General features: G+C 40.2%; 1 protein-coding gene across 2 annotated transcripts in view; it reads right to left on the bottom strand.

Annotated features, from left to right (window-relative positions):
• Nucleotides 1-24,646, bottom strand: part of LOC124163238 (breast cancer anti-estrogen resistance protein 1) — a 217,268-nt gene that overhangs the window by 50,243 nt on the left and 142,379 nt on the right. Inside the window, exon 2 of one of the 2 annotated variants that reach the window (XM_046539993.1) lies at nt 17,736-17,819. The exons of the other annotated variant lie outside the window; for it this stretch is intronic. Coding sequence (XP_046395949.1) covers nt 17,736-17,819 — 84 coding nt within the window. The remainder of the gene's footprint in view (nt 1-17,735; nt 17,820-24,646) is intronic. 2 annotated transcript variants of the gene reach the window in all.

Raw genomic sequence — 24,646 nt, 5'->3', positions numbered from 1 at the left:
CACTGCGCTCATCGCTGTGCATCGGATATTTTTGGGAACCGTCCGAAAAGTAGGTAAGGGAAAAATCAGACTGATAATGTACGGAATGGGGCTAGTGATGGAAAAATGTCGGTCCAAATCGATCTTTCGAGCAATCGATATTTGAAAGAAATGAAAAGCACCAATATTCAACAAAGGTAGAAAATTGAACCGAAAGATCGATTAATCGAAAAAAATCACGGTTGTTTTTAAAATAAAGTTTGTGTTTAATATGTTCATTACGCATTCGAAATTTTTTTCAAAATATGCATTTGAGACGCAGAATAAAACAATCTAAAAAATCTACTTGGAATAACACGCTTGAATTATAAATAGGTAAAAATTACAAATGTACGCACATTAAAATGTTGGGATCGCGGCTGGGAATTATTCGGATTCATTACAATTTTTAAGAAACTTCAACTAATTGGGTGCTCTCCATTAGTGCGACTCACGCATCGACTTGTGTCGACTCACGGAAACTGTTTACAACTCTCAAATTCCTGCGCGTAATCGTTTGTTGACTTGCGTCACAACAGTCGGCAATACACATAGAATGGAACACCGAAAACCGCGACGCAAGTCGACTTGTGTCGACGTGTGTCGATGAATGGAAAGCACCCATTGAGATCACACGAAATGATCAAAATCTTAGTTGAAAAATTAAGTTTGAATCGAAAATCGAAGATCAAGGCTCGATATCAATTTCCTCGATCCATGTCAATGAAAACTTGATTTTCGATTTTTCCCTCACTTGGTAGGGCCTCCTCCTCTATGTAATAAATACCCTCCCCCGGTCTCAAGACGTGCGTCACCTCATTTCTATGCCGTGTGCTCCAATCACATGGTCGAGGGGAGTGTGGGACCTTATTGCCCCTCTCCCCCTTCCCTCCCATTAATTAGCGGTGCACTCGGGGGCCAAGGGTCTATGGACACGCCTGTGACTCACTCGACGTACTGTTATAGTGGGGAATAGCCGATCGGGAAAAGAAACCCTGCCGCAGGAAACGGAACCAAAAGAGTGACGAATTGCGGCGTCCGTGGCGAGCGAGGCATCCAACCATAGATCTTTTATACAAGATCTATGATCTATATGAAAGATCTATGCATCCAACCGTGAATTTTCTATTATTATGGCATCGGAATAAACGGTGAGGATCCCTTATCGTCTATCTGTCACCCCGATAGCTTTCAACCATCGAGTTTAGTGTGTGCATAGATAGGGTTTGATCTGGAGTGTAGCGCTTTACGGTGCGTGAACGCGGTCTTTAAAATTAATTAATTTAAAATTTTGTTATTGTGCTTTAGCACTCAATTGGTGGGATGACATTTTGAAATTTTTGATGCTTTTTTTTAGAAATTGAAAATAAAAAATTCTAAAAATATTTGGAAATTCGATGCGTGACCTTTTAAGTCCGTGAAGGTAAGGGAAACTTCCGGCATGCCTACTTCTTAAATACTCCATGGAAACCTAGCTTAATCGGTAAATACTTTAATAATGTTAGATGGGGTAAGATGGCAGCAAAAAGACGCGAAATATTAGCAAACAAGATCTCAATAAATACGAAATAATAACAACATGTTTTGAAAATCATTAGTTGTTAATATTCTGCTATGGGGGTGATTTCATGGGCTTTTTCGTATTATTGCTGATATTTTCTGCTTTTTCGAAAACATTTTTGCAAGTGGCGCAACAGGTTTCACCGCACAGTGGTATTTTCAGGTATAGCATTAAGTAATTGTCAATTGTATTCAGGAGCAATATTAATGAAACATTAACAACATTTAATTAGTTTTTCCAGAAGATGCTGCTGCATTTTTAAACAGATAATACCATGGATAAAATTATTGGCAAAGTACAAAACATTATTAATATGAGCCATCCCTTCCGATGGTTTTTTCCGCCTTGTCAGAATGGCCAAGGCCAATTTTAGTGCCCAGCGACCCATTCTCCACCAAAGATACGATACTCATGATACGCGAATACCTTCGGCGTCAAATCAAACCCACAATCGCCTTGATATATACGGCAAGGAGTTTCTTGAGTGCTTTTCCTTTGAATCACATCTTCACGCTGACACTATCCCGAAAGGCCCCACTATAGTGGTCCTGCATGAAGGCCAGAGAGAAGGGATGGAACACCTGGGCGACCCACTCACTGTATGTGTGTACACAAAAGGGCCACGCGCGGGCCATTGTCCCCAAATATACCCTCCCGTTGCTTCGCGCGTGTACCATGACGACAAAGGGGGTGGGTCCCCCATCAGGTAAGTAGACTTTTTTTTATCTCCCCCATCAATACGATAGAATATATATGGACGCGGAGATATAACTTGCGTCTCCTTCAGCGGCTTTCCTTATGACTCTTGGAATACACTCCAAAGACAAATAGCAAATAATTACAGAGCACTCAATAGTGGCCATGATTTTTTGATAGATTTCGGAAAAAAAACTTTCATTGAAAGATATATCCGGTGGAAATCAGAGAAATTATTATTTCATTTGAACGCATTTACCGATTAATTCGCGTCCTATCCCTGGAGGCGAGCTAGAATTGTCCGGAGGGAAATGTTTTTATCGAAAATTGGTAATATGAGCCCCTTACTCTGCTGTTTTTGATAACAGAAATATATTAGCACTCTATATTTTCCGCATCAGTGAGACGGTATTTGTTAAAGTGAATGAGGGGTTTTCGAGTTTACCCCTTTCTCGTATACTCGGACAAGCAATGATTGTCAATAATTTAATATTTTGGATCAATAATATTAAGATAGGAGGCAAAATGGTTAGGTTAGGCTAACTCATGTTCAATAACCAAATCCCGATAGTCTTAGCATTTAAAATCATAGGAATTATAATATATACGATGGAATATCGCTGCATTCTGCGACCATGAATGATTCATTAAACTAATTCAGACCATGACACATACTCGACTCTAAATTTTCCTTCTTTCGGGGGAGGTGTTTCCCTAGTGGGCATGACTAAGAACATGAGAATGAGGAATTTAAGATATTACCTATCTTTGCGTGCAATATATGCTATATTTATTTTATTTTTCTTCGCTTTTTTCATGTCATTATATTCTATCCCCATTAAAGTAAAAAGCCAAGAGTTCAAAACGGAGAACTTGGGTTATGGTTGAGCCTTTAGAATAGATTGAATGGCATTTCTCGATTATCCCTTTGAAACCGCAAAGCATCACGGGTGACCAGCTGAAGGTAGCCCAAGACCCCTCCCCCATCCCTCCACTCTTTCCAAAAACCACAGTGTCCCTCTCTTATACTCGCGTCAGTTAGAACCAACCCTCCCTCCCCCACACCACCAACACCATCTCAAACGCCCCTTCATACTCTCCACCCCACCCCCATACCCTACAAAACACCTCACCGGATTTCCCGATCCTACGTTAAAACGGCAGATAATTCAGAATTTATTGGGTAGATATTTGATCAAATCGATCCAATACCTATACAATATTTGATCAAATTGATCCAATATCTTTTCATTATTTGATGGAAATGGTAGGATATTTTGGTCGGATGAATTAAATCGAACTACTCGGTAAATAGACCTTCGAAACACCAGTAGGCTAATTATTCGCTATTTTTTCCATAAATAGGACTGTATCCGAAAAGTGGCTCATCATCACTATCCCATAATGGCAGATCGTTTAAATAAATCGGTAGAAGGAAGGAAAATATAATTTAAGACAAAAAATCTTCCCCATTGTCTTATATATCTAAACTAGAAAAAGACGCGGAGGTTACCGCCCTTTTTTCGTGAGTTGGTGGTGCCATTTGAGCTCAAGTTCACCTGTTCAGTTTCGTTGTTGTGTCCACTCTTTAGAGCGATACCTCCCCTGATTTAGTGGTTCTCCCAGACGGTTAAACTGATAAAATTGAACTAAAATGAAGTCACCAACTCATGAAAAGTGAGTGGTAACCTTCGCATATCTTCTGGTTTAGACTTAATAAGAGAATGGTAGCATGGAGAAGACTTTTCCGTAACTTATCCCTTCCATGTGAGTGATATTGAACCAATTTCCGGACACGGGCTAATTTATTAAAAGAATTGCGAAAAATTATCCTTAGGGTGCACTTAGCGTGAGACTCAACTACCCCAGGGTATATGTCGTTGTTAAAAGAAAAAAGTAGCGCAGAACATGGCAAAATTAACACAAAAGTAGCAAAAGATTTGACCGGAACTGAATAGGAGTGACCTTTATTGAGAGCTGAGTGTCGTAGTCATTTGTTTCACGCGCTTCTCTTGCATTTTTTGTTAACTCTAACCGAAGGTTATAAAATAATACAGTAAGGGATGAAAAATAACTAGGCCATTATCACAATAATGCAGAAACACAAATTTTACACACTATTACTGCGGCAGTTACAGTTTTTCTCAGAATGGTGATAGATTTCGTCCAGAACGCGAACATTTTTTTCATGAACGCTTCAGCGCTTTTAGGCCAAATTCTCGTTGAGCGTTTTATTAAAATTGTCCATGATATTCATAAACTAGCATGTACTACTGTAAGTTATTACACCGCAGAGGTGTTGTTTGGGGTAAGGGACGGTTAGACAGGTTAGCCTCCCTTGCCTTATCTTATCCGGAACATCTTCAACCTTCTCCCCCACCCCTCGCCCTCTCAGTTCAACACACTTGTTGCACTAGCGCCGCGTGTGGACAAGTACTGTCCTATCAATATGACGAGTTATCCGAATTTCCTACCTCGGGGATCACTCAATCAGTTGCAATGAAATAAACTAGAAACGAAAGGAAATTGTTACATGTGCTTTCCTCGCAAGCAAGGTACCTTAGTGTCACCTTCCGATCTCGTTCAAACTTCGCAGTGTGTGATAGAAAATGAAATTTTCAGAGAAAAGTGTCTTTGCTCAACCGTCTTATGGGCCTTATTTCCTTGACCTTCATACCGTCCACTTATACTTTCACGATTGTTTTCATCGGGCCATCATGTCTCATAATATGGCCAACTAAGTCATCCCGTATTCTCCTTAAGGTTTTTAGAAGACTTCTCTTCTATCCCACTCTTTTCACTAAATTCTGTTGCTCCATTAACTCATTTTATCTTCAGCATCCTTCGGTAGCGCTACATATCGAATGCTTCCACTCTTGAATTCTCTGCTGCTGTCAACGTCTAAGCCTCGCTATCAAAGAAAATCATGCTCCTTATGGAGCATCTGATGAAATATTTCCAGAGTAAAACATAGGGATGAGAATTGGGATAAATAAAGAAGGATGCATGGAAAAAGAACATTGGGAAGCTGAAGAACTAGCTCTGGAAAGTGAATGTGGCGGGTTCGAGCTCTGGCGGTCGAACAGGGCGACCTTCGTCCCGGGGTGTCGGCAGATGTGTATAAATACGGCGGGCTGACGGCGGAGCGGGGTAGTTGTTGTGTTGTACTGTTTAGAGATTGTTACTCTGTTTTTCACTCTCTGCAATAAACCGAGTTCTCACAAGGAATTCCTCTAGATTATTACGCCCGTCAGCACATGGTGTCAGGTGTGGGGTTCGAACCCACGCTCCCATCTGGGAACCAGAAATTAGGCCTGCAGCATAGGTGCCAATATTAAGATTGTAGTGCCATTAATGATTGAATAGCGTAAGTTTTAAACAAGTAATTCGTTACGGGAAAAAGAATGGTTGAGCGGAAGTGAAGCGTCCTCTTAATCCACGGGCGTTGACGACTTAAAGCCGAAGAAATTCTTGGAATCGGAGAGCAAACAAATGAGGAGTCACTCAAATGGATCCTGATAGTCAATCGCTTGTCAGTTTTCTCTTATCGTTTTCGGGGAAAGAGGTGTTCGACGATAGCGGGTATCGCCTTTTGACTCAAGGAATGACCGAGCGACCGAAAGAAAGATATGTCAGGGAAAACGGAAAAAGAAATCTTCGGTGATGATAGGTGGAGGTTCCTTTTCGAACAAATATTGGGTCTCGCTCAAGGATGTTTGCACGAAGCACGCAACTCATTTGTTTTCTTTTTTATTCCGAGGAAACACCGAGGGGCAAGTATTTTTCATGAATCATCGATGGTATGGGACGGGAAGTTCGTGTCCTTTAGTTCCTTGTTGGCAACGCCTTCTCCTTATCGGGGAACCGAAGACAATGTGACGAGAGAAAAAAACTATGGGGGCATAGAAACTGTAGCTGATTACACAAGTTGTGTTAGAATGACAAAAGCTTTTGGAAAATGGAGTATTGCGTCTGATGGAATACTCCCTCCCCACCAGTGGCGAAACCATGCGGGGATGAGTGAGATAGAACCCTAAAAATGAAAATAACTATATAATAACTATTCGTATCACATCAATCCTACTTCTTTTATATAATGATAACATAATACTAGTTATCCGTCTTTATTGGATGAGATTGGGACTAGAAAGTCCAATCTTCTTTCGAAGCCGTCGTCATAATTTAAATATTTTCAGAGGAATGCATGGTCTGGTTACTCTTGAAATAAAAAGATGTGAAATTAGTACGAAAAAGGCATAGGAGAAACTTAAAAAAAATACGAACTGAATAAAGTAACATTTACCAAGTGTAAAAAGATGCGAACAAACGTGGGAAAGACCCTAGGATATTGACTTTCGTCCTTATTGAAAAAAAACAGCAGAAATTCAATTCTTTCATTTTAAATTGGGATTACTAATTCATTCAAATTAATATTTTATTTGCATGAGTAACGAATTCTAACAGGTTTCTTTAATTAATACGCCTAATACAGAGAAAAAAATCTTCTTGTATTTTCACCCGGTGTAGTGTGCTTTTTTGATTTGTCACTCCAATGCCAAGTCCTAGATACGCAACCGTTCTCCTCTATATGTAGAAGGCCTGTTCGAATCCTTCAAGGGAAGGGAGCACTTTAATTAGGCGTTGTTTGAGTGTCGATATTCGTTAAAGGAATTCGGCTGACGGGAGGGAAAGGGGTGAAAGTTTTCCTCATACAGTCACCGTCTTCATTTAAAAATTAAGAAACGCGTAAATTGTCAACCATTTTTCATGAGATTTTAACGTCCTAAGAGTTCCGGTTCATTTACTCGATCGTAGAAAACCTTTTATTGAATGAAGGAATCGCTAAAAATGAATGTAGGCAACCACAAAACAAGCGAGAACGATGCGCAATGACCGAGAAGTAGCACAAACTTATCTCCCATTCAGGCTTTCTCTAGTTCCAAATAAAAAAACGCGTAAGTTGCCGCCAATTTTTCATGAGATGCGTCAAATGAGTTCCGTTTCATATACCAGTTGAAGGGAAACCGTTCACGAAGTGAAGGAATTGCTCACATGACTGTACAATGCATTCATGTAAAAGGCTTAATAGAAGCTGAAATGCGGTGACCCGCCCGGAATAAGCTCGTGACGTCATCAACTTATCTTCGAAAGGGTCAATGATGTCGATTTTTCACCTCGAATACCTCTAGATGAGCGTGGCGGATCGAGAAACGGAGAATAAACATCAGCATAAACATTCAGTAGACGCTAAGCCAGAAACCATCGTACATGAATTGGCGCAATATAATGAATCCTGTGACACGCCGTCGTGCATTCCGCGGCCGAGATATCGCCTTGAAATTTTCAGGGCAAATAGGATAGACGTCATCATAAAACTTTATTGTTTCAGAACGTAAAATTTTCACAGCTGCGAAAAACATTGCAGTACCTACTCGTACAAAAGTGAAAGATCCGGCAGGTTTCGTAAGCGAATTTGAACTCTGCAAAAATTTCGTTCAGAGGCGTGCGAATTTTTATTAAATAAAATTGGCGAACGAGCTCATAACGTCAATTCTGTCGAGCGAAAATGTCGATCCCACGGGGGAATATGGCCCCGGGAGAATCCTAAACTCTGAAGTAGGTGGGTGGGAGAGGAAATTGAATTCTGCCCTGCATCATTCATTAAATCAGGTCACCATTTTTCTTCCCCCTGGCCTCCACCCTCCCTTCCAAACTCCGCTATCTCTTCCATTCCTTATTTATTCAGCGCTTATTCGCGCGGGTCGAATTCGATTTGCATGAGCGACGCGACGAGCCTTTTGTCTCGCAGTCTATCTCCCATAATGTGTCAACCGACCGACCGTATTAAAAAAAAAGAAAGAAAAACAAAATCCACTCGCAGCAGTTCAGTTTTCGTCCGCACCGCTGTGGCGCTCAGTTGCTGCCATTGTTACAGTACGTAAAATTTTCACAGCTGCGAAACCTCAAAGTATTTGAAGCAAATCAAATTTAAATATACTAATCCGGCACGCGAATTCGTACGTGAAAATGAACACAGCTTAAATTCCGTTCTGAGGCGTGGGTATATTTATTAAAATACGACTTCAGCACAGAGTGAAATAAGTTTTTGCCCTTTAAATATTTTATTTTCCACGTTCTGAAGTGCGAGCGCGTACCTAATGAAAGATGACAAATATTACGTTGAATTATAAATGTTTTTTTAACGGGGAATTTCCATTGGACATGAGCTAAGGGTATTCCGAAACAAATGGAAATTCACTGCGTTAAATTCAGGGGCATTTAAAAATAAAATTCCGAGTAGGCTACTGGTATATGGACTGAAAAATTCCGAGTGCAAAGGGTTTAAGACTGGTTGCCGTGACAGCGCGTGTCGTTTTCGTAATAATAAGTCCCATTCGATCCGCAGCGGGGACCATTTGACATTCGCACGACCGGCACGCAGTCTAATTGTTTACTGTTTAATTTTTAATCCCAGTTAAAATATGACTATTTATTCACAGGTATTCTGGCGTGGTCCTTCTCCACTGAACTGTAATTCCATCGGAATTTTCTCTTATCAAAATCATATCTCCCAACACTGAGTGCGTCTTCAGCCTCAAACTGTATCTCCAATTATTATTATTATTTTTTAAGGTCCTTCTCTCCTGAATAGCTACTTTGAAATGAGAGGAGTTCTAAATGCCGTTTCGAAATTCATTCCTCACAGCTGGGATGAACGTGGAGGAGAGAGAGTTTTTATTTTTTAGAATTTAATTCTTCCCTGAGATTTCATTCGAGATACGCGTTCCGCGCAAAGTTATTCCTTCGCGTTCCTCTCCCTCGGGTGTGTGGCGATGCGATGTTTTGATGGAGCGAGGGTGCAGAAAGAGGATTCTGATGCTCTGTTATTATCCTCAGCCTGAAACGCAAAAATAAACGACCCACTCTTTTTTTTACGCCTTTCTCTTAGTGTTTATATTTTTATACGCGTGCGAGCACGCGTAGCTGTTTGCTACAACTCTTTTTCCCTTGCTGCTCATTATCCCACCCGTAATCTCGTCTCGAACGACGGAGTGCCGAGATGAGAGACACCTACATATTCAGTCGCCACGCCCGGTCCAAGTGCGTGGCCATTAAAGCGAAGCAGATCATCACAACATGGCGTCGAGCGTGTAATGATCCCCATGGAGACGCCTCGCTATTTGGGCGGGGAAATTTATCAAAGGGATATCTGACGGACGCGAGACGCAACAATACGTAAATAAACAATGTGGCTGCGCAGCTATCAAAAGCCGAGACCAACATTGAAACACCTAATGTATTACTTTGATTCGCAAATGTAGATAGTTAGCAAAGTAAATACTTATATATGATATTATATATGAAATATATAAAATTAAAATCCTGAGACTTTTCCTTCTGTGTGAGCAGAAAATAATTTAATGGAAATAAAAACTTCAATCGAAATGAAAACATGTAAACACACGCTATACTCGCTATCTGCAAATCAGACTTATGACACATTTATCTCTGGTTTGCCGTTTAAATCATGGTCTCATAAGGAAATTCTCACGCTTATTAATATTGACTCTGATTATGTGATGATGACCCTTATCCTTACATTTAGTTGTGAAAATGACCGGATTGACGGTTGGTGATAAACAAAAAACATATGCTGTTTTCATAAAAATTTCAAAATAAGCCGTCTGCCTTCGCATCATCGAATGGCGACCACAAAATTAGTCACACCATTATAGTCCCATCATAATACTTGTAAAGCAATTTCCACCCCATGTAACCCCAAAAAATTGGGTCCCGCACTGTCAGATCGGTGTTTCGGTCTGAGTCGACTAAATAGGTCCAAAGAACTACGGTATCATTTGATTTCCTTGCGAGAAAACGCATTACCCTTTTTCCGGTACCGCATCACATTCAGGCTTTTTCTGAAAAAGGTGGCCAAAATACGAAATGAAAAGTTGTAAGAATCGTTTCGGCGACAATTTAGTCTCATAGATAGATAAATAACGAATGGAATGGGATAATTTTCCATTTGGGATTTATGCAAGATCAAAGTTTGAATTCCGATTAGACGGGTTTCGAGGAATATTTTTAATGGACTTTCATCTTTTTGAGTAATAATTATTCGTGAGTCCAGCAATCATATTGGAAGAACTATGCTGAGTTGTATTCAATAAAAGGAGTAATTTCAAATTATAATTCACACTAATATTAACCTTCTTCTCATTCACGCTGAATCGAATTTGAGGTTAATTAAGATTCCGAAAGAAATTGCGTTAAAATTTACTTAATGAACGCCTTCGATGGGATATTTAGTTGTTTATCGGACATGATCCGGTAAAGTTATTTACAGAACGTTATAATACCATATGCTGACTTCCAGTACCAACTCCTGCATTAAAACTGTGGGTTTCAAAGCTGCGTGTGTTGTTTTGTGATTCCGACAGATGGCAGTGCGGACGAGGAGGAGGCCCATTCGTGGACGAGGCGGAGGTGTTCGCCTTTTCCGCATAGAGTGAGTGACACAGACGTGAGCGAAGGCGGTGTTTGTTGTTTGCGGAGGCGGCGATTCTGAATCACTCGGAACCATACGTGCATTTAAAGCGACTCGGTAAATCCCCACTATCCACAGACACCGCACCCACCTATACAAATATAGTGTTGCACGAGAAAAGGGAGTTCACTCTCTCCCGGCGGTGCAATGCACGGAGGCCTGATTAAAGGATTTATTAACTTGCGCCATGAATTTTTAACTGCCTTCTAAGTCATATGCCCCGAAAATTTCAAGACGATATCTCGGCCGTGGAATGCACGACCACTTGATTACAGGATGAATTAACTCGTGCCATTTCATGATTTATTATTTTTGGTTTAGCGTCTACTCAATAAACCCTGAAAATTTCAAGGTGAAATTTCGGCCGTGACATTATCATGAACGCATAAAGGCCTGATAACAGGAAGCATTAAATTATGCCAGTTCATATTCCATTATTTTTGGTATAGCTTCTACTCAATTTGTCTGAAAATTTCAAGGCGACGGCTAGTCCTTGGAATGCATTAAAGCCTGATTACATGGTGCATTGACTTGCGCCAGTTCATATACCATGAATTGAGGTTTAGCGTCTTATCCATTAGCCCTGAAAATTTCAAGGCGATATCTCGGCCGTGGAATGCATGATGGCGTAATCACAGGATACATTAAGTATATTGCCCCGATTCATGTACGTTGATTTTTGGCTTAGCGTCTACTCAATATGCCCTGAAAATTTCAAGACCACATATAGGCCGTGCAATGCACGAAGGCCTGATCACAGGATTCATAAACTTGCGCCAGTTCATGCACCTTGATTTTTGGTTTAGCATCTACCCAATATACCCTGAAAATTTCAAGGTGATAGCGCATGAACAGTAGTCAAGAAAATAACCGCGTAATAGCCAACAAAGTATCTTTACGGGGTCACTTGCCATTGCGAAAATTACACGGTAGAAAAAACCATTTACCCGAACCTGGATCTCCCGAATTGGAAAATGACCAATAGCAAACAAAACATAGAGAGATAAAATTGAAATTTTACGCTCTAATTACTTTTTTGTCATACAATTTAAATGCACTTCACGTCATTTTTCAGGAGATATGAGGATTTGAATATGAAATTTCACATGTACGTGACGACCTTGTCACACTAGGTTTCGCCGAAAATCTTAGAATTGGGGCATTTTCTACTATGCATTCTGAAAATATAAACTAAGGAGATCCGCATGACGCACTCAAATTTTCTAGTTGCATGAATTATGTTGCAAAAATATAAATACCGAAATAACAAATAGGGTGGTTTCCTATTTTTTTATTTGCCTAAATGGAAAGATTATTACTCCTGGAACACGTATTTCACGCTTTTAGATTTTTAAATGACGATATCTATTTTTCGCGATTAAATGAAAATGAAAAATTTTCAAGCGCTCGAAAACGCAACGGCTAAGTATGAATGCTGGGAAAACTCCGTGTGACGTCGTTCTGGTTCCGGCTGCCGCCGTGTGAGGCCACCTTGGTGCGAGGCTATGAGCACCGCTACGATGCAGGCTGCTAGCAGATAGCAGAGTCCCCTGCTAGCAGGTAGCGGTTGGCTTAAATAAGGATTATTAATACCCTATCAAACGAAGGGAACATTCCAACCATAGGCAATTTTAATAGGTGATTCTTAAGAGATGTTTCCCTGAGCTCTCTTCCTCACGCATGCATTGGTAATCTCAGACGATGTAAAACTCCCGACTAATCGTATAGCATCTAGGTCCCTGTGACGTAACGTGGAGTGGCATCGCATGGCCGCCAATCTGACCTTTTTCAAATGAGGTTAAAATTGACCAGTAACATTCGTATAAACTGGAATTTCTCAAACCAAATAATTTGGATATTATGAATATACTAATGGTGGGCAACGAATCGCAATCAATGCCTTTCGTTTTCTTTGATGAAGGAGACTACCCTATTCTGACACCTTCTGAGAATTACGCGAGGTGCGTTCAAACCGGCTGAGGAAAAATAAAAAGACGTGGAAAATTACGAATTTGTCTCTCTAATTGTTTCGAACTTTGAATGCGGCCTTGGAGCTACCGTAAGATATCTTGTAATCCTGAAGGAGGGTTACAAGTCCGTTCGTTCGGCACTTTTTGTGATACGTCGTGAATAAGAATTTTAGAGAAGTTTTATTATTACATTTGATGTGCGAGATAGGCGCCCTTGTGAATGCCTTCGTGGCAATTTCGGCCTTCGCCTGGGATAACAAAAAAATCGTGCGTTCCTCGTTCTTCACTTGTCTTCCTTTGCGTCGGAATTCGCGATTCGTCTTTGCGATTGAAATGAGCGCACGTCAAGAATTTATTGGCGAAGTAGGCGACCGCACTGCCAACGGCGGTATGCGGCCCCCAGAACAGAAAAAAACAAGATAAAAGCGCCCGCCGCACTCCTTTGTTCTTTTCAACCGAGAGTTTTTGAATAAATCTTTGAGCATTCTTCTGGCACATCAAATCGCTTCTCAATAGCGATTTCCTCACCAATGACTTGTTCTCTCGAATTTTCACTGACTGCTCCATAAGCCTTAGGAGCCTTATTTCCTTGACAAAAAGGGTGACTTTCGAAAAGTGTTGGCGGCGATTGGTCCTGGTGTATTCACTTCCTAGAAAAAAAGCCCGAAGATGTAGCTGAAGAAAATGTAGCAACAGCTATTCGTCCTTCATCTTCGCACATGCGTTAGCACTATGAAATATTACATTATTCATGAACGATAAGTCACAGATTCAATACGATTATCGAACTCTTCAATCGACTTTTATGTAACTTACAACGGGGGCACTTAATTGAATAAAAAACTAGTAACACCAGTAGGGATACCGACTAACAAAAAATATTGTAGGGGCCCAAACCGGGGATCTAGCCCCGGGAAATGTTATAAGCAATAAGTTGTTGTAAATGAATGTTATGAATGAAAGTAGTGAGTGTTAACTTTTTTAAGCATTTCAGAAGAGTCATATGATCAACAATAGCACACTGTTATCTGGAATCTCGATATCTGGACACTCCGGGGAAAATCGACAAGCCTGACACATTTTTTCCTCACACCCATAGCGAATTTTTGAGGGGGCTCGGGCCCCCTCAGGCCCCATGGAGTCGGCGCCACTGAACACCAGCGACAATAGAAAAAAAGAAAATAGAGCCTTCCATTCCAATATTGTCTGCCGCACAGCGTCGTGAGCTTTCTTTCCTTTAAGTGAAGTCTATACATGCATTTTACATATGAGTAAAACACATGCGATTAACTTGGGTAGGATATAATAAAATCAAACTTTACCGAAAAATATCACTACCAGTTCAAGATCACAAAAGACAAATGTAAAACAGTTATCCTTATTGAAGAGGACCATGCGGGAATGGAAGGACCTACCGGCAAAAATATTCGAGCCCTTCATGAAACAGTGAATGATGCACAAATGTTAAGAAAAAGACTTCGCTGTTCCACAAAATAAAATATATTTGCGACCGGTTTCGATACAGCGTATCATCATCTGGCCAGATGTTGTTTTTTTAAGTTTTTTTTTAATCGGACAAACAAGATGATTTCAATGTTGTCAATAGTTTTACTGGCATGTTCATGCTACCAATGGCCCAATTGTAACACTGTAATGATATTCATAATAAATAATTCACCTCAAAATTTTCCCTGAGAAATAATTCTCATGCTTACGATACAAAAGATTTTTTATTTAGCTTATACTCAATTTACCCAGAAAATTTCAAGGTGATAGTAAGTTTTCAGCATTATTCGAGGAAATAATCGTGGAATAGTCAATGGCATACTTATAATGAGTCACCCGAAAATTCCACTTCAAGTGCGAAAATTCAACAAAGGAAGAAATCATTTGGCTAGACCGGAATTCAAACCATAATCTCTATAATCTGCGCCTTTTGTTCTATCATTTGTACTAATAAGCCACCATCTCTCTCTGCGGAGTTTTGCTAGCTTTAGGGGAGAAGATAAATGGCCTGATCCGCAAGACATAAATTTTCACAGGGCAGCCCTGCTGCCTAAAATTCTGCCCAGAGGATTTTTACGTCAGGCAGGTAAAACCTCTCTGTCATTTGTAGCCAACTACACTCCGAAGAGAGGAAGAACCTTTATTTGTTCAAGTGATGGAAAATCTGCCGCGAATCCGGCATATCCGAGTTCGAATCCCAGTGAAGGCAAATGAAATTGGATCCAATGCACTGCATGTAACATGTGAATTTGTGCTCAGTCATGCACACGACTGCGGAGGTATTTACGCTACAGTGAAATTCGTATTTACACCACCAAACCATCTCCTCCCGAAGCGAGTTTCAGGCTTTTTGCTGTAACTGGTAGCTTAGGTAAAAAAAACCTGATCGGCAATGGTGGTGTAGCATCCTAGACCGGCGATCCGAACGACCAGGTTCGATTCCCGGCCTTTATGAATGATTTTACCATGAAAATTTTCACCCTCGTTGGAAAATGATTGATTTTACTTGACTTCTCACTGCCATGAACTCCTTTCTCCGTTGAATTTTTTATCTTTACCATAGTTTTATACTGCTCCCTAATTTGGTCCATATTAGCCCCGACTAATCTAAAATCCCTCGATTACATCCCTTACTTCTTTGCCAAAATTGTCGGACATAGAGTCCGACATTTAAACAATAAGTTCTCTTGTGGTATGCTGTCTCTCTCTCTCCTCATCTAAAATACAGAACTTTAGACTCAAAATAAATTGACAATACTCCTTTTCGTGATGAATTTTTAGTCTACCAACTCAATTTGCCCGGTGGAGACGGGCTATAGCCCTCGCCTGCCAAACAAGAGGTTTCGGGTTCGAGTCCCGCCTGGGTAGGTTTCCCCTATCCAGGGCATGGTTTTCCGTGTACATCTAATTGTTGAAGTTGAATACCCCAATATAAATAGCCCAATACGAGCTATATTCGGTGGTTTGGGAATAAAATAAATCCACTCCATTCCAGGATGGCCTATTCCCAGGATCTCCTATCCAAGTGCTCGCCTTTATATCGCATCTGGTTTATTCTTTGTTAGTTTATGCATATATTGTTATTGAATTTATCTCATTTCATGTTTTTGTCAAAAATTCTCTCTTTAAAGTGGTATCACGGTAATAGGTGGAAGATGATTTGAATAAATAAATGAATATACAAATATATACATAGAATAGGCTAGAAAGGGATAGGAACACATAACATAAAAAGGACTGGGACAACGGTGTTGTGGTTAAAGGAAAAAGCCAGAAATAAAAGGGTACAAATGCGGCCTTACTGGGACTCAAACCCAGAACCTCCCGGTTGCCGGCCGAGTACTTTAAGGTTGCGCTTGAGGCATATGAATTTGGATGACAACACAGGTGATATGTATGTATAAATGCCTAAGGGAGGCCACAAAAACGAAGACACTAATAAAATGAAATTGAAAATCACACGTGCATACGATATTTCCTACGTGGAAATTTTGTATTCTTTCAAACTCATGAAACGTCAGGAAATCAGACGAGTCGTGCAGAAGCGATGCGTTTCCGCTAGCTACGAATATGGCTATCTTGATGGTTTGCAACGACGCTTTCCGCCAAGGTAGCGATCCCCCTTGAAGGATACGGAGATTAGAGTGGTTTTTTTGCGTTGCAATTCGTGGCTGCTATAACTCACGGAGACGGAATCTCGCAGCCGCACCGCGAACACAATAACTCCCAAAGTAATTGGGGGGGGGAGGGGGAAGAGGGGGGTCCGGAGACTGGAGTGATGGAGATACCCGCAGATTCCAGTTTCTTCCTGTGATGGAAGTGAGCGATTTCCAGGGAAATTGTCCAGAGGCCAGCATTCCGTGCAACTTGCGATTTTTTTTCCTCATATGAGATTGCCGGGGTACGACAAGAAGGAAATCCGTAGTCATGAAGGAACATTTCGCTTCAGAAAGTTCCATTACGGCTGAACAATTCCATATAATTAATTTTCGTTTTATATGTTTACAAAAAAGTGTTTATTTAATATTTTACAACCGTTGACGTTAAAAAAAATCAGAAAAGGATGCTAAAAATGTGGATATTAAATGTTAACATTTTTCAACCTATGCTTTATTAAGATTGCTATGTCAGCTGTGGCGCCAATTTCATGAAACTCAAGAAATTTTCCTTTAAATAGAGTATGAATTTACTCATATCTCACATTTAAGTGTGATGATGTGTCTACGTTTTATTTTTATATCATTTCCTTGGGGATAGCCAAATTAAAGTACGTATTTATATTGGAGCAGTACAAATTTATACCAGTGATAACGGTATTTATATTCCACATCATTGGACATCTGCAATATAAATAGTCACGTTTTTCAAGCTTAAATCGGTAAGTACTCTTCCGCAAATCTATACGCTTCAAATAATCCTTAACTTATGAGAACCCAAATGAGTTATTTTAGATATGCATACGTTTAAGGGTCTTCTATATAAGAGATGTATTCGAAAAAATCATGCTTATTCCTCATTGAGATGTAATTTTTTTATTTAAAAAATTGTAAACATTGTCCTTTTAGGTGAAGTCTCGCCTGTTAAACCTAGGGTCTCGAGTTCTAGTTCCGCATTGGAGGGTTTTTCACCGCTGAAGACATGCGTGTGCTTAAAATTCTCCAGGTCCGGTCCCTGGAAAATCTAAACACAGGCTACTCCTTCCAGAATTCCAGGGGCGAAACAGACCAGGGATTTAGTCATCAGATTATCAAAAGAAAATAACTCATGGAATCCGTAGTTCGACTGTGAGGTATATGATAATTAATTAAAGTTTTGTCCCCATGCGTCATTTCGCGTACGAATTTCTGACAGAGTTTGAGTTCAATGCTTACAATTGGTACATGAGAAATATAAAGAGGGTTTTGCTGTAGGATTCACTGTTTGCGGGTCTCACATTGATTCTGGCTGTCCGCAGCGGCATTTCTCCCTGCAGCTGCCTGTAGTTTTTCAGGGGCCCTAGGATTTCTCTGTCCCTTACCTGCAATGAAAAAGAGGAACATCCATTAGCGATGTAGAGTTAACGGTAAATGCATCAACATAATACATGAAAGTTCGTCATTTATGAGAGAATATCGACTTTTCGTCATCGATGTGAAGAAATGGAAATGAATTTGTTCCAGACATGGTATTTTTAGTAGTACCATGGTTCCAGATAAAAGAAAATGTACCACGAAAGAGGTACGGCGATTATTATCCCATTTTACGACAGACGTGCTTAACAACGTTGTTTTTAAAATTTAGAACCGTTCCCGATAAGTAGATTTAGTCCTCATTGATAATACATGTTTTCTAAACAGTGCAGTGGCCGTTTAGCTTCAAACACGGCTCCAATACTACATGAACATTCGAATGTATTGATTGTTCCTTCCAGAGCATTTAACTCACTCGATGAGTTCACGTTCCTAAGCTTTGATTGTTCGTTATAATAGTGCCTTTTTAGTCGACGGCAACTAAGCTTGTAGTGCAGAAAATAACAAGGCAATTTATTATTGCGGAGCAAGGAAGTCTTATTGTCATGACTCTTAAATTCCTTACGCATTCATTACGAACATACGAATGCTTCGACAATCGCGAGTCATGAGTCGAGGGCCCTCGAAGTTATTGGGTCGAGGCGAGTATCGCGACTATCGATTGTCTCGGTCGCCAGGGAGCTAGGGCGGGGCTGAAGACATTTATATTCGAAGACTTGGGGTTTGTACTGAACTTCAACCAATGGAATGCTGATACTTCCTTCTCAAGTGAATCCAGAAAATACCGCATCTGGCCATCTTGAGAAGGATTTCGAGAAATACGTTCGATATAAATGGCAGCAAAATCTTTCTCTCTGCAGTAGAGGGCCTATCAATATGAGTATTAAAATTTATAATAAATTACCCAAAGCAATCAAAGAGGAAATCAGACCTGGCCTTTTTAAAGCCGAATTCAAACAGTATCTTCTAGATAATTGTTATTATTCAATTGATTAATTCTTTGAGGGTGCATCGCAATTGCTGTAATATATATGCATTGTAATAAATTGTGAGTTTGTTTTATTTTTGATTTATTTTTAATGTCACTTTTCTGACGGGTCCTATATATGTATATCCATATCTTTCCTGTGACCGATAAAAATATTATTATTATTGGCAATCACGCAAATTATATTTTTTCCTCGATTCATTTAATGAGGATGAGATCAAGACTCGGAAGACACATTTGTTGATTCCAATATGAAAGTATTTGAACCTCAAAATGCGCTATATTTACATTCAAATTTTGCTCATTTTCTCGTTAAAAATACATGGGAGTCGGCCATGTTTGGATGTCCCCGACTGCCTTCAGCTGCTCCCGTGCGCGGTACACAGCGCCCTGAATTCCATACTCTTGAGTTGAGTGTGGGCTTGAGATTTTGGAGAACGGAACTGTTTGCTTTGGAAATATTCCAGGGTGTCTAGATGTTGAGGAATCGGCAGCTAGTCACTAGTTATGGAGGTTTCACCGGCACCTAATTACCTAAAACAAGTACCATTCACATACTTTGTAAATTGACGTCATTTTTGTGAGCAGAATGTAGTTTCATGTACTTGCACGAAGCTTGTACTTTTTAACCATGCTATTCTACGCTACAAGGGCCAACCACGCCACAATTATAACTGCACGGTAACGAAAAGCAGGGAAAAACAACGAAATATTAATATTTTCCAACTTCTATATTATTATGGGAAATGAAACGAGTGAATTGAATATTTACCTAAATATAAATATAAATTGATCGTTCTCATGATTTTTTTCTTCATTATCAGTATCAAATCGGATTGAAAGATATCAAGAAAACGTGGTATCATTCCCTATACTGTATTGAATCATGCGTCATGAAAGCAGCAGAGAGATTGGTAGATTTATGAATAATGTGCAAAGGGAGGATGTTGAGCGAGGCTATCGAATGGCTAACGAAGAGGAAATGCTAAGGTGAGCAAGAAAAGGCAAGATTTCCTCGGTTCATGAAGTAAGTAGATAAAACTGAATAAGACAAGGCTTTCGGCAATTGAACGTTGTCAATCGGAGGATAAAAACGGAAGTTCTATCAAGGAAGGCGAAGCACATATATCAAGTAAAGCAGGATGGGATATGATGAGGGACACATGCATGGGGATATATTACGGTACACTGATTCGACAAGGTTCCGTCTGCGACTGCCGACTTAACTTCGCTACTGTTTCATACATATATGGCATCATGAAGTCAAATTTGATATAATTACATACTTAGTTTCCCATTTTCGGCAAAAATACAGGAAAAGTCACAAGTTTATTTACGTCATAGTTCAAATAGGAGTTTCATCACGTGACGTCCTTTTTTGAACAACAAGTGACCAACATAACCATGTCAAAACGATCCTAAAATGAGTCGATTGAATAGTTGAAAGGTGGATAATTTCGTCAAATAATAATAATCATTATTATTTAAAAGGGCAGAAATATGAAACTTATTTTTATACGGGTTGAATTCTATATGTGGGAGATACATTATGACAATGATCAGTTGGAGGAATCACATTAAACCTAATATTTAAAGTTGATGCCAACGAAGATTGAGGTACGTTACCCAGGACGATGGATGTAAGTTATTATAAATAAGATATAATTTATTATTTTTGGTATTCATTCCTTCTTTTAGAGTCACGATTAAAATGGGACTTTCTATTGTAATTCATTCGTATTCCATAAGCTGCTATATATGACGAAACAATAAGTTTCATCCAAGGGGAACGAACAAGCAATTGTTACATCATGTCACGCATCCCTTTAACCAACGGTCGGGGTCCAAGGGGCAATATGTGAAATGACATCACGAGTAATAAGGACTTTTTTGAACAAATGCGAATTTTTATTTTAATTAAGTACAGCAATTAACTTACCTCTATTTGCAAAATATGCTGTGAATTTTAACCTACGCTATTTTGTACCATCGTTCCTGAAATTTAGTGCGACATTTTTCGTTAGACATCCTGATTGAAACGGGGAAGTGGAGTTTTACCACACAAATGCAAGAAGAAATTATCGTCCTCACGAATAAAAGACCGCTGATTGGCAAACTTAAAAGGGAGACTTTTATCGACTCTAAACCTCGCCTCAAAGTAACAGGAGCATATAACCCCGAGGGTTCGTCAACCTGGTCACTTGCGTGGATTCCACTTGTTATTTTTTCCTCTGTCCTGCGCTGCAACGGAAGCCGCGAGTCAGCACAGCTATGATTCGTTACATCGGCTCCCCGCGGTTACGCGTCAACGAAGTAAGGGGAACACCACTAATTAAATAGGGGATGAAATGGGGGATGGGCCTGAGGTTTCGTCAAAAGGGGCCCACCCCGCCGTTTCCATCGGACGGTCGAATGGCGCACCGAATTTAATTAATCAGTCGCCCTCCACGACGAACGCCGACGATGGCCGCCGCAGTGCTGCCCTCTCACTTTATCTCCGCGGAACCAACTGCTTCCCTCTTTCGACATGGAACGGAATTATGGAGAGAGAAAAAAACATAAAGCACGCGAGAAATGCGAAGGGAAAGAAATATGAAGGCGAGGTTGAGCGCAGCGAGGGGAAGTTGAGGGGGTAGGAGTGGGAATTTCGTTTTTATTCCGTTCAAATTAATTAACGGACGAGAAGCGCTCTTCAAGGTGAAGTTGGTTCCCACCAGGGGACGGAGGGGTTGTGGGAAATGGGTTGGAGGAGCTTGTTTTGGTGGTGCGGGTTGGGGAAGGAATATATAGAGTAAGAGTTATGGCAAACGGTTTAAGTTTGTCCCGATTCATCAGAACGAAATTCCAGTGCCGAGAATGGAGACTCAAGAAATTTATAGAGTACGCTTCACTCATACTCGACTAGCCGTATTTTGCCTGTTTAAGCGAAATGTTCCTTGTTTAAAACTGACGCTGCCACATTGAAGTTTTTATGCTATATACAGGGTGGAAAAAATTGCCACGAAATTTTAACCCTGGATAGCAGTAAACAGTAGAAACCAAAATTATTTATGATGGTTAGGTCGAAAACGCACTATGTTTAAAGTACAGACATTTTTAGCCATGCGCTCGTCTTAGCCGCGAGTTTGCCCTGTTGCCGGATTGTGTGGACAACTCATGACTTCGAATGCTTTGCCTACCGGAGATAGTGATGTATACAAGGCATTATATTAGTACGTAGTATTATTATTATTATATAGCGATGTACACTCTAGGTAGAACGGTCGAGTTTAGCATTTTTTCGTGAAATATTAAATTGTTTAAAACTGACGCTGTCATCTTGAAGTTTTCAGGGCTCATAAGGCCTGTTTACACGATACATTAACACGTACGAGTTAATGTCTTTTTGCATGAATGATTTTTGTGGACCGGAACGGATCATGTACGAATGCATGAACCAAATTAGAACAGGTTCTATTTTCTGTGCATGCATTCGCACAAGTTGGGTGGTTGCGCGGTGCATTTTGGCGTTCATTCTTGCGTTCATACATTTAGACATTAACCCGTACGTGTTAATGTACCGTGTAAACAGGCCTGTAGAGTAACAGACAAACGGGCTTGATTTTTAATTTCATTTTTCTCTGAGGAATCATTATTTATTTGAGAATCAGGTAAATACTGTAAGATTAATAAGATAGAAACGGTCGTAGTAATTTTCCACACTTAGTTGTTAGCTCAACCGGTTTCAACGTTCGCAAGTCATTTTCAAGGGCTGCCACCCTGGAAAAAAAGAGGGAGCGCTCTTGAAATAGAGGCGAAAACGTTGATATCGATTAAGTGTAGACAATTTCTATAGCTGTTTCTATATTATTAAAATTAATTTCTATTAAATAAATTCGTCTACAATCGACCTGATTGTAATACTAGACTCTGTCTGCCTTGAAATGTTCAGAATAATAGCGTAAGCTTTAAACGAGTATTACCTCAAGAAAATGACAACATACGACCGGATGAGCAGATGTGATGCATCCTTTTAAAATTCGAAATGTATGTAGGTGCCTTAGTTAGTACTTTGTTATTCTTTGAGTGAAAGCAGAAAACGTATTCGTTCGTTGACAAGACTAATTATAAGTGCAGTTTTTTTCCGTAAAATTTTGTCCTCTCTCTCACGCCCAGGTCCCCAGTTTTTTTTTAAGTTGGCAATCCCTCACCTCTGTGGGTCGGCACTTCTTGGTTCAAAGAAAGGCGAAGAAGCAGACGACTGTCACGCCAAAATGTATGCTCAGAGACCGCGGTGGGCGTAAGGTGACCCCGCCTTCCAAAAGACATCTGGAGCACCCTAACAGATTTAAACCATGACGAGGGTTTCCTCAACCGTCGAGGATGCTATTGTTAGAAAAAGAACGATCCATGCCTCGCACTATACCCCTGTCCAAATTTATTATTTATTGAGTCTACACGTATCACTGTACTTCCTGCATTACCAGGGGTAAAAGGCAATGGTTGATTTTTGCACATGTCAGCCAGATTTGCGATTCCTGAGGTCTGGCTAAAAGTTGATTCTCCAGTGTATGGATACAATTTTAGTGGTAGATTGAAACAAGACAACTTCATCGGCCACATCATAAGAGTTGAAGCCATTATGAAGACAGTCTTCGATTCTACGAAAGTCTAAACGGAAAATGGGAACTGTTGTCATTTAATTCTGACTAGCATTCAATTTTTCTGAAAATTTATTAAAGAGATGGCGCAAAATTATTTCGGTTTTGTTTAACATACAATTCTTTTCATATTATCTTCAATGTCATGAAAGTATTAAGAGGCACCACCGTGTCTGACGCGCGCAATGAGTATTGGTATAATATCTGTTGAGAGCGGGTCATAAACGTAGGCCGCTTCGGGAGAATGTTGAACTAAATGTGCGATTTATGTCTCTATCTATGATTGTGAATATATGTACTATCCGTTGGTACAGCACATTGCACCCAAGAAATAAATCTTACAACTTTCATTCTCACGTGGAAGTAAGTTTTGCCATTATAGAGAATGAAGTCAGTTCTGCGATTGCAGAGATCTACCGTTCAGAAGCTCTTTTTTCTTGGAGAATTAATTAAATACAACTTACGCTTCCGAAAATTTCAGGACAAATGAAATAAAACCTTTTCCACATTTTCCTGTCTCACATACGAAAATTATACGTCAGTCTCTCCTCTGAGGTAAACATTTTACATTTGAGGAAGAGGTAAATATTATCAAGATTTGCTATTGACCCTTGATGACGATGGATGGCTATGCCATCGAAATTTTAATGCCCACAAACACCGTAACCCGGTGGGCAACCCGTGAAAACTTTATCATCGCAATACTTCAAGAAAACCTAAGAATTTTGTACTGTACGTCAGGGTTGGCAGCCGTGCTTGGATTGGGATCGTCAAGGCAACGTGGAGCAAGGGAGTAAGATGCAAGATGAGTGAGATGAATGGGTGTGAAGTGGGCGTGGCAGAGAGCGATGGGCTTCTTTTCTTCTCCATCCCACGTGGGCTCCATAGCCGTTTGTAGGGACGGAAAGGCCCTTTGCCGCCCTCTTTCGACTCTGTGAGAGCCTACGCCACTCCAGGCGGTGATATATTAGATACTGGAAGGGAAATAGGCGGACATACACCGTTCTTGAGATATGCACCAGCTTCCTGGACCAGCTAGGCCCACGCTAGCAGAAAGATTGTGGGCAGGGAGATAGTTAGGATAAATGCTCCGCCGATAACGGGCAGGTAAACATATTCATCTTACATGCAGTCATTTTTTGAAAACAACGGCAAAAAATGTTTTATGCATAAAAACTCCTCATTATAACGTTTTCCTCTATAATAA

Source organism: Ischnura elegans, chromosome 8 (genome assembly GCF_921293095.1).
Source record: "Ischnura elegans chromosome 8, ioIscEleg1.1, whole genome shotgun sequence".
Lineage (NCBI taxonomy): Eukaryota > Metazoa > Arthropoda > Insecta > Odonata > Coenagrionidae > Ischnura > Ischnura elegans.
This window is presented reverse-complemented; position numbering and strand designations above follow the sequence as displayed.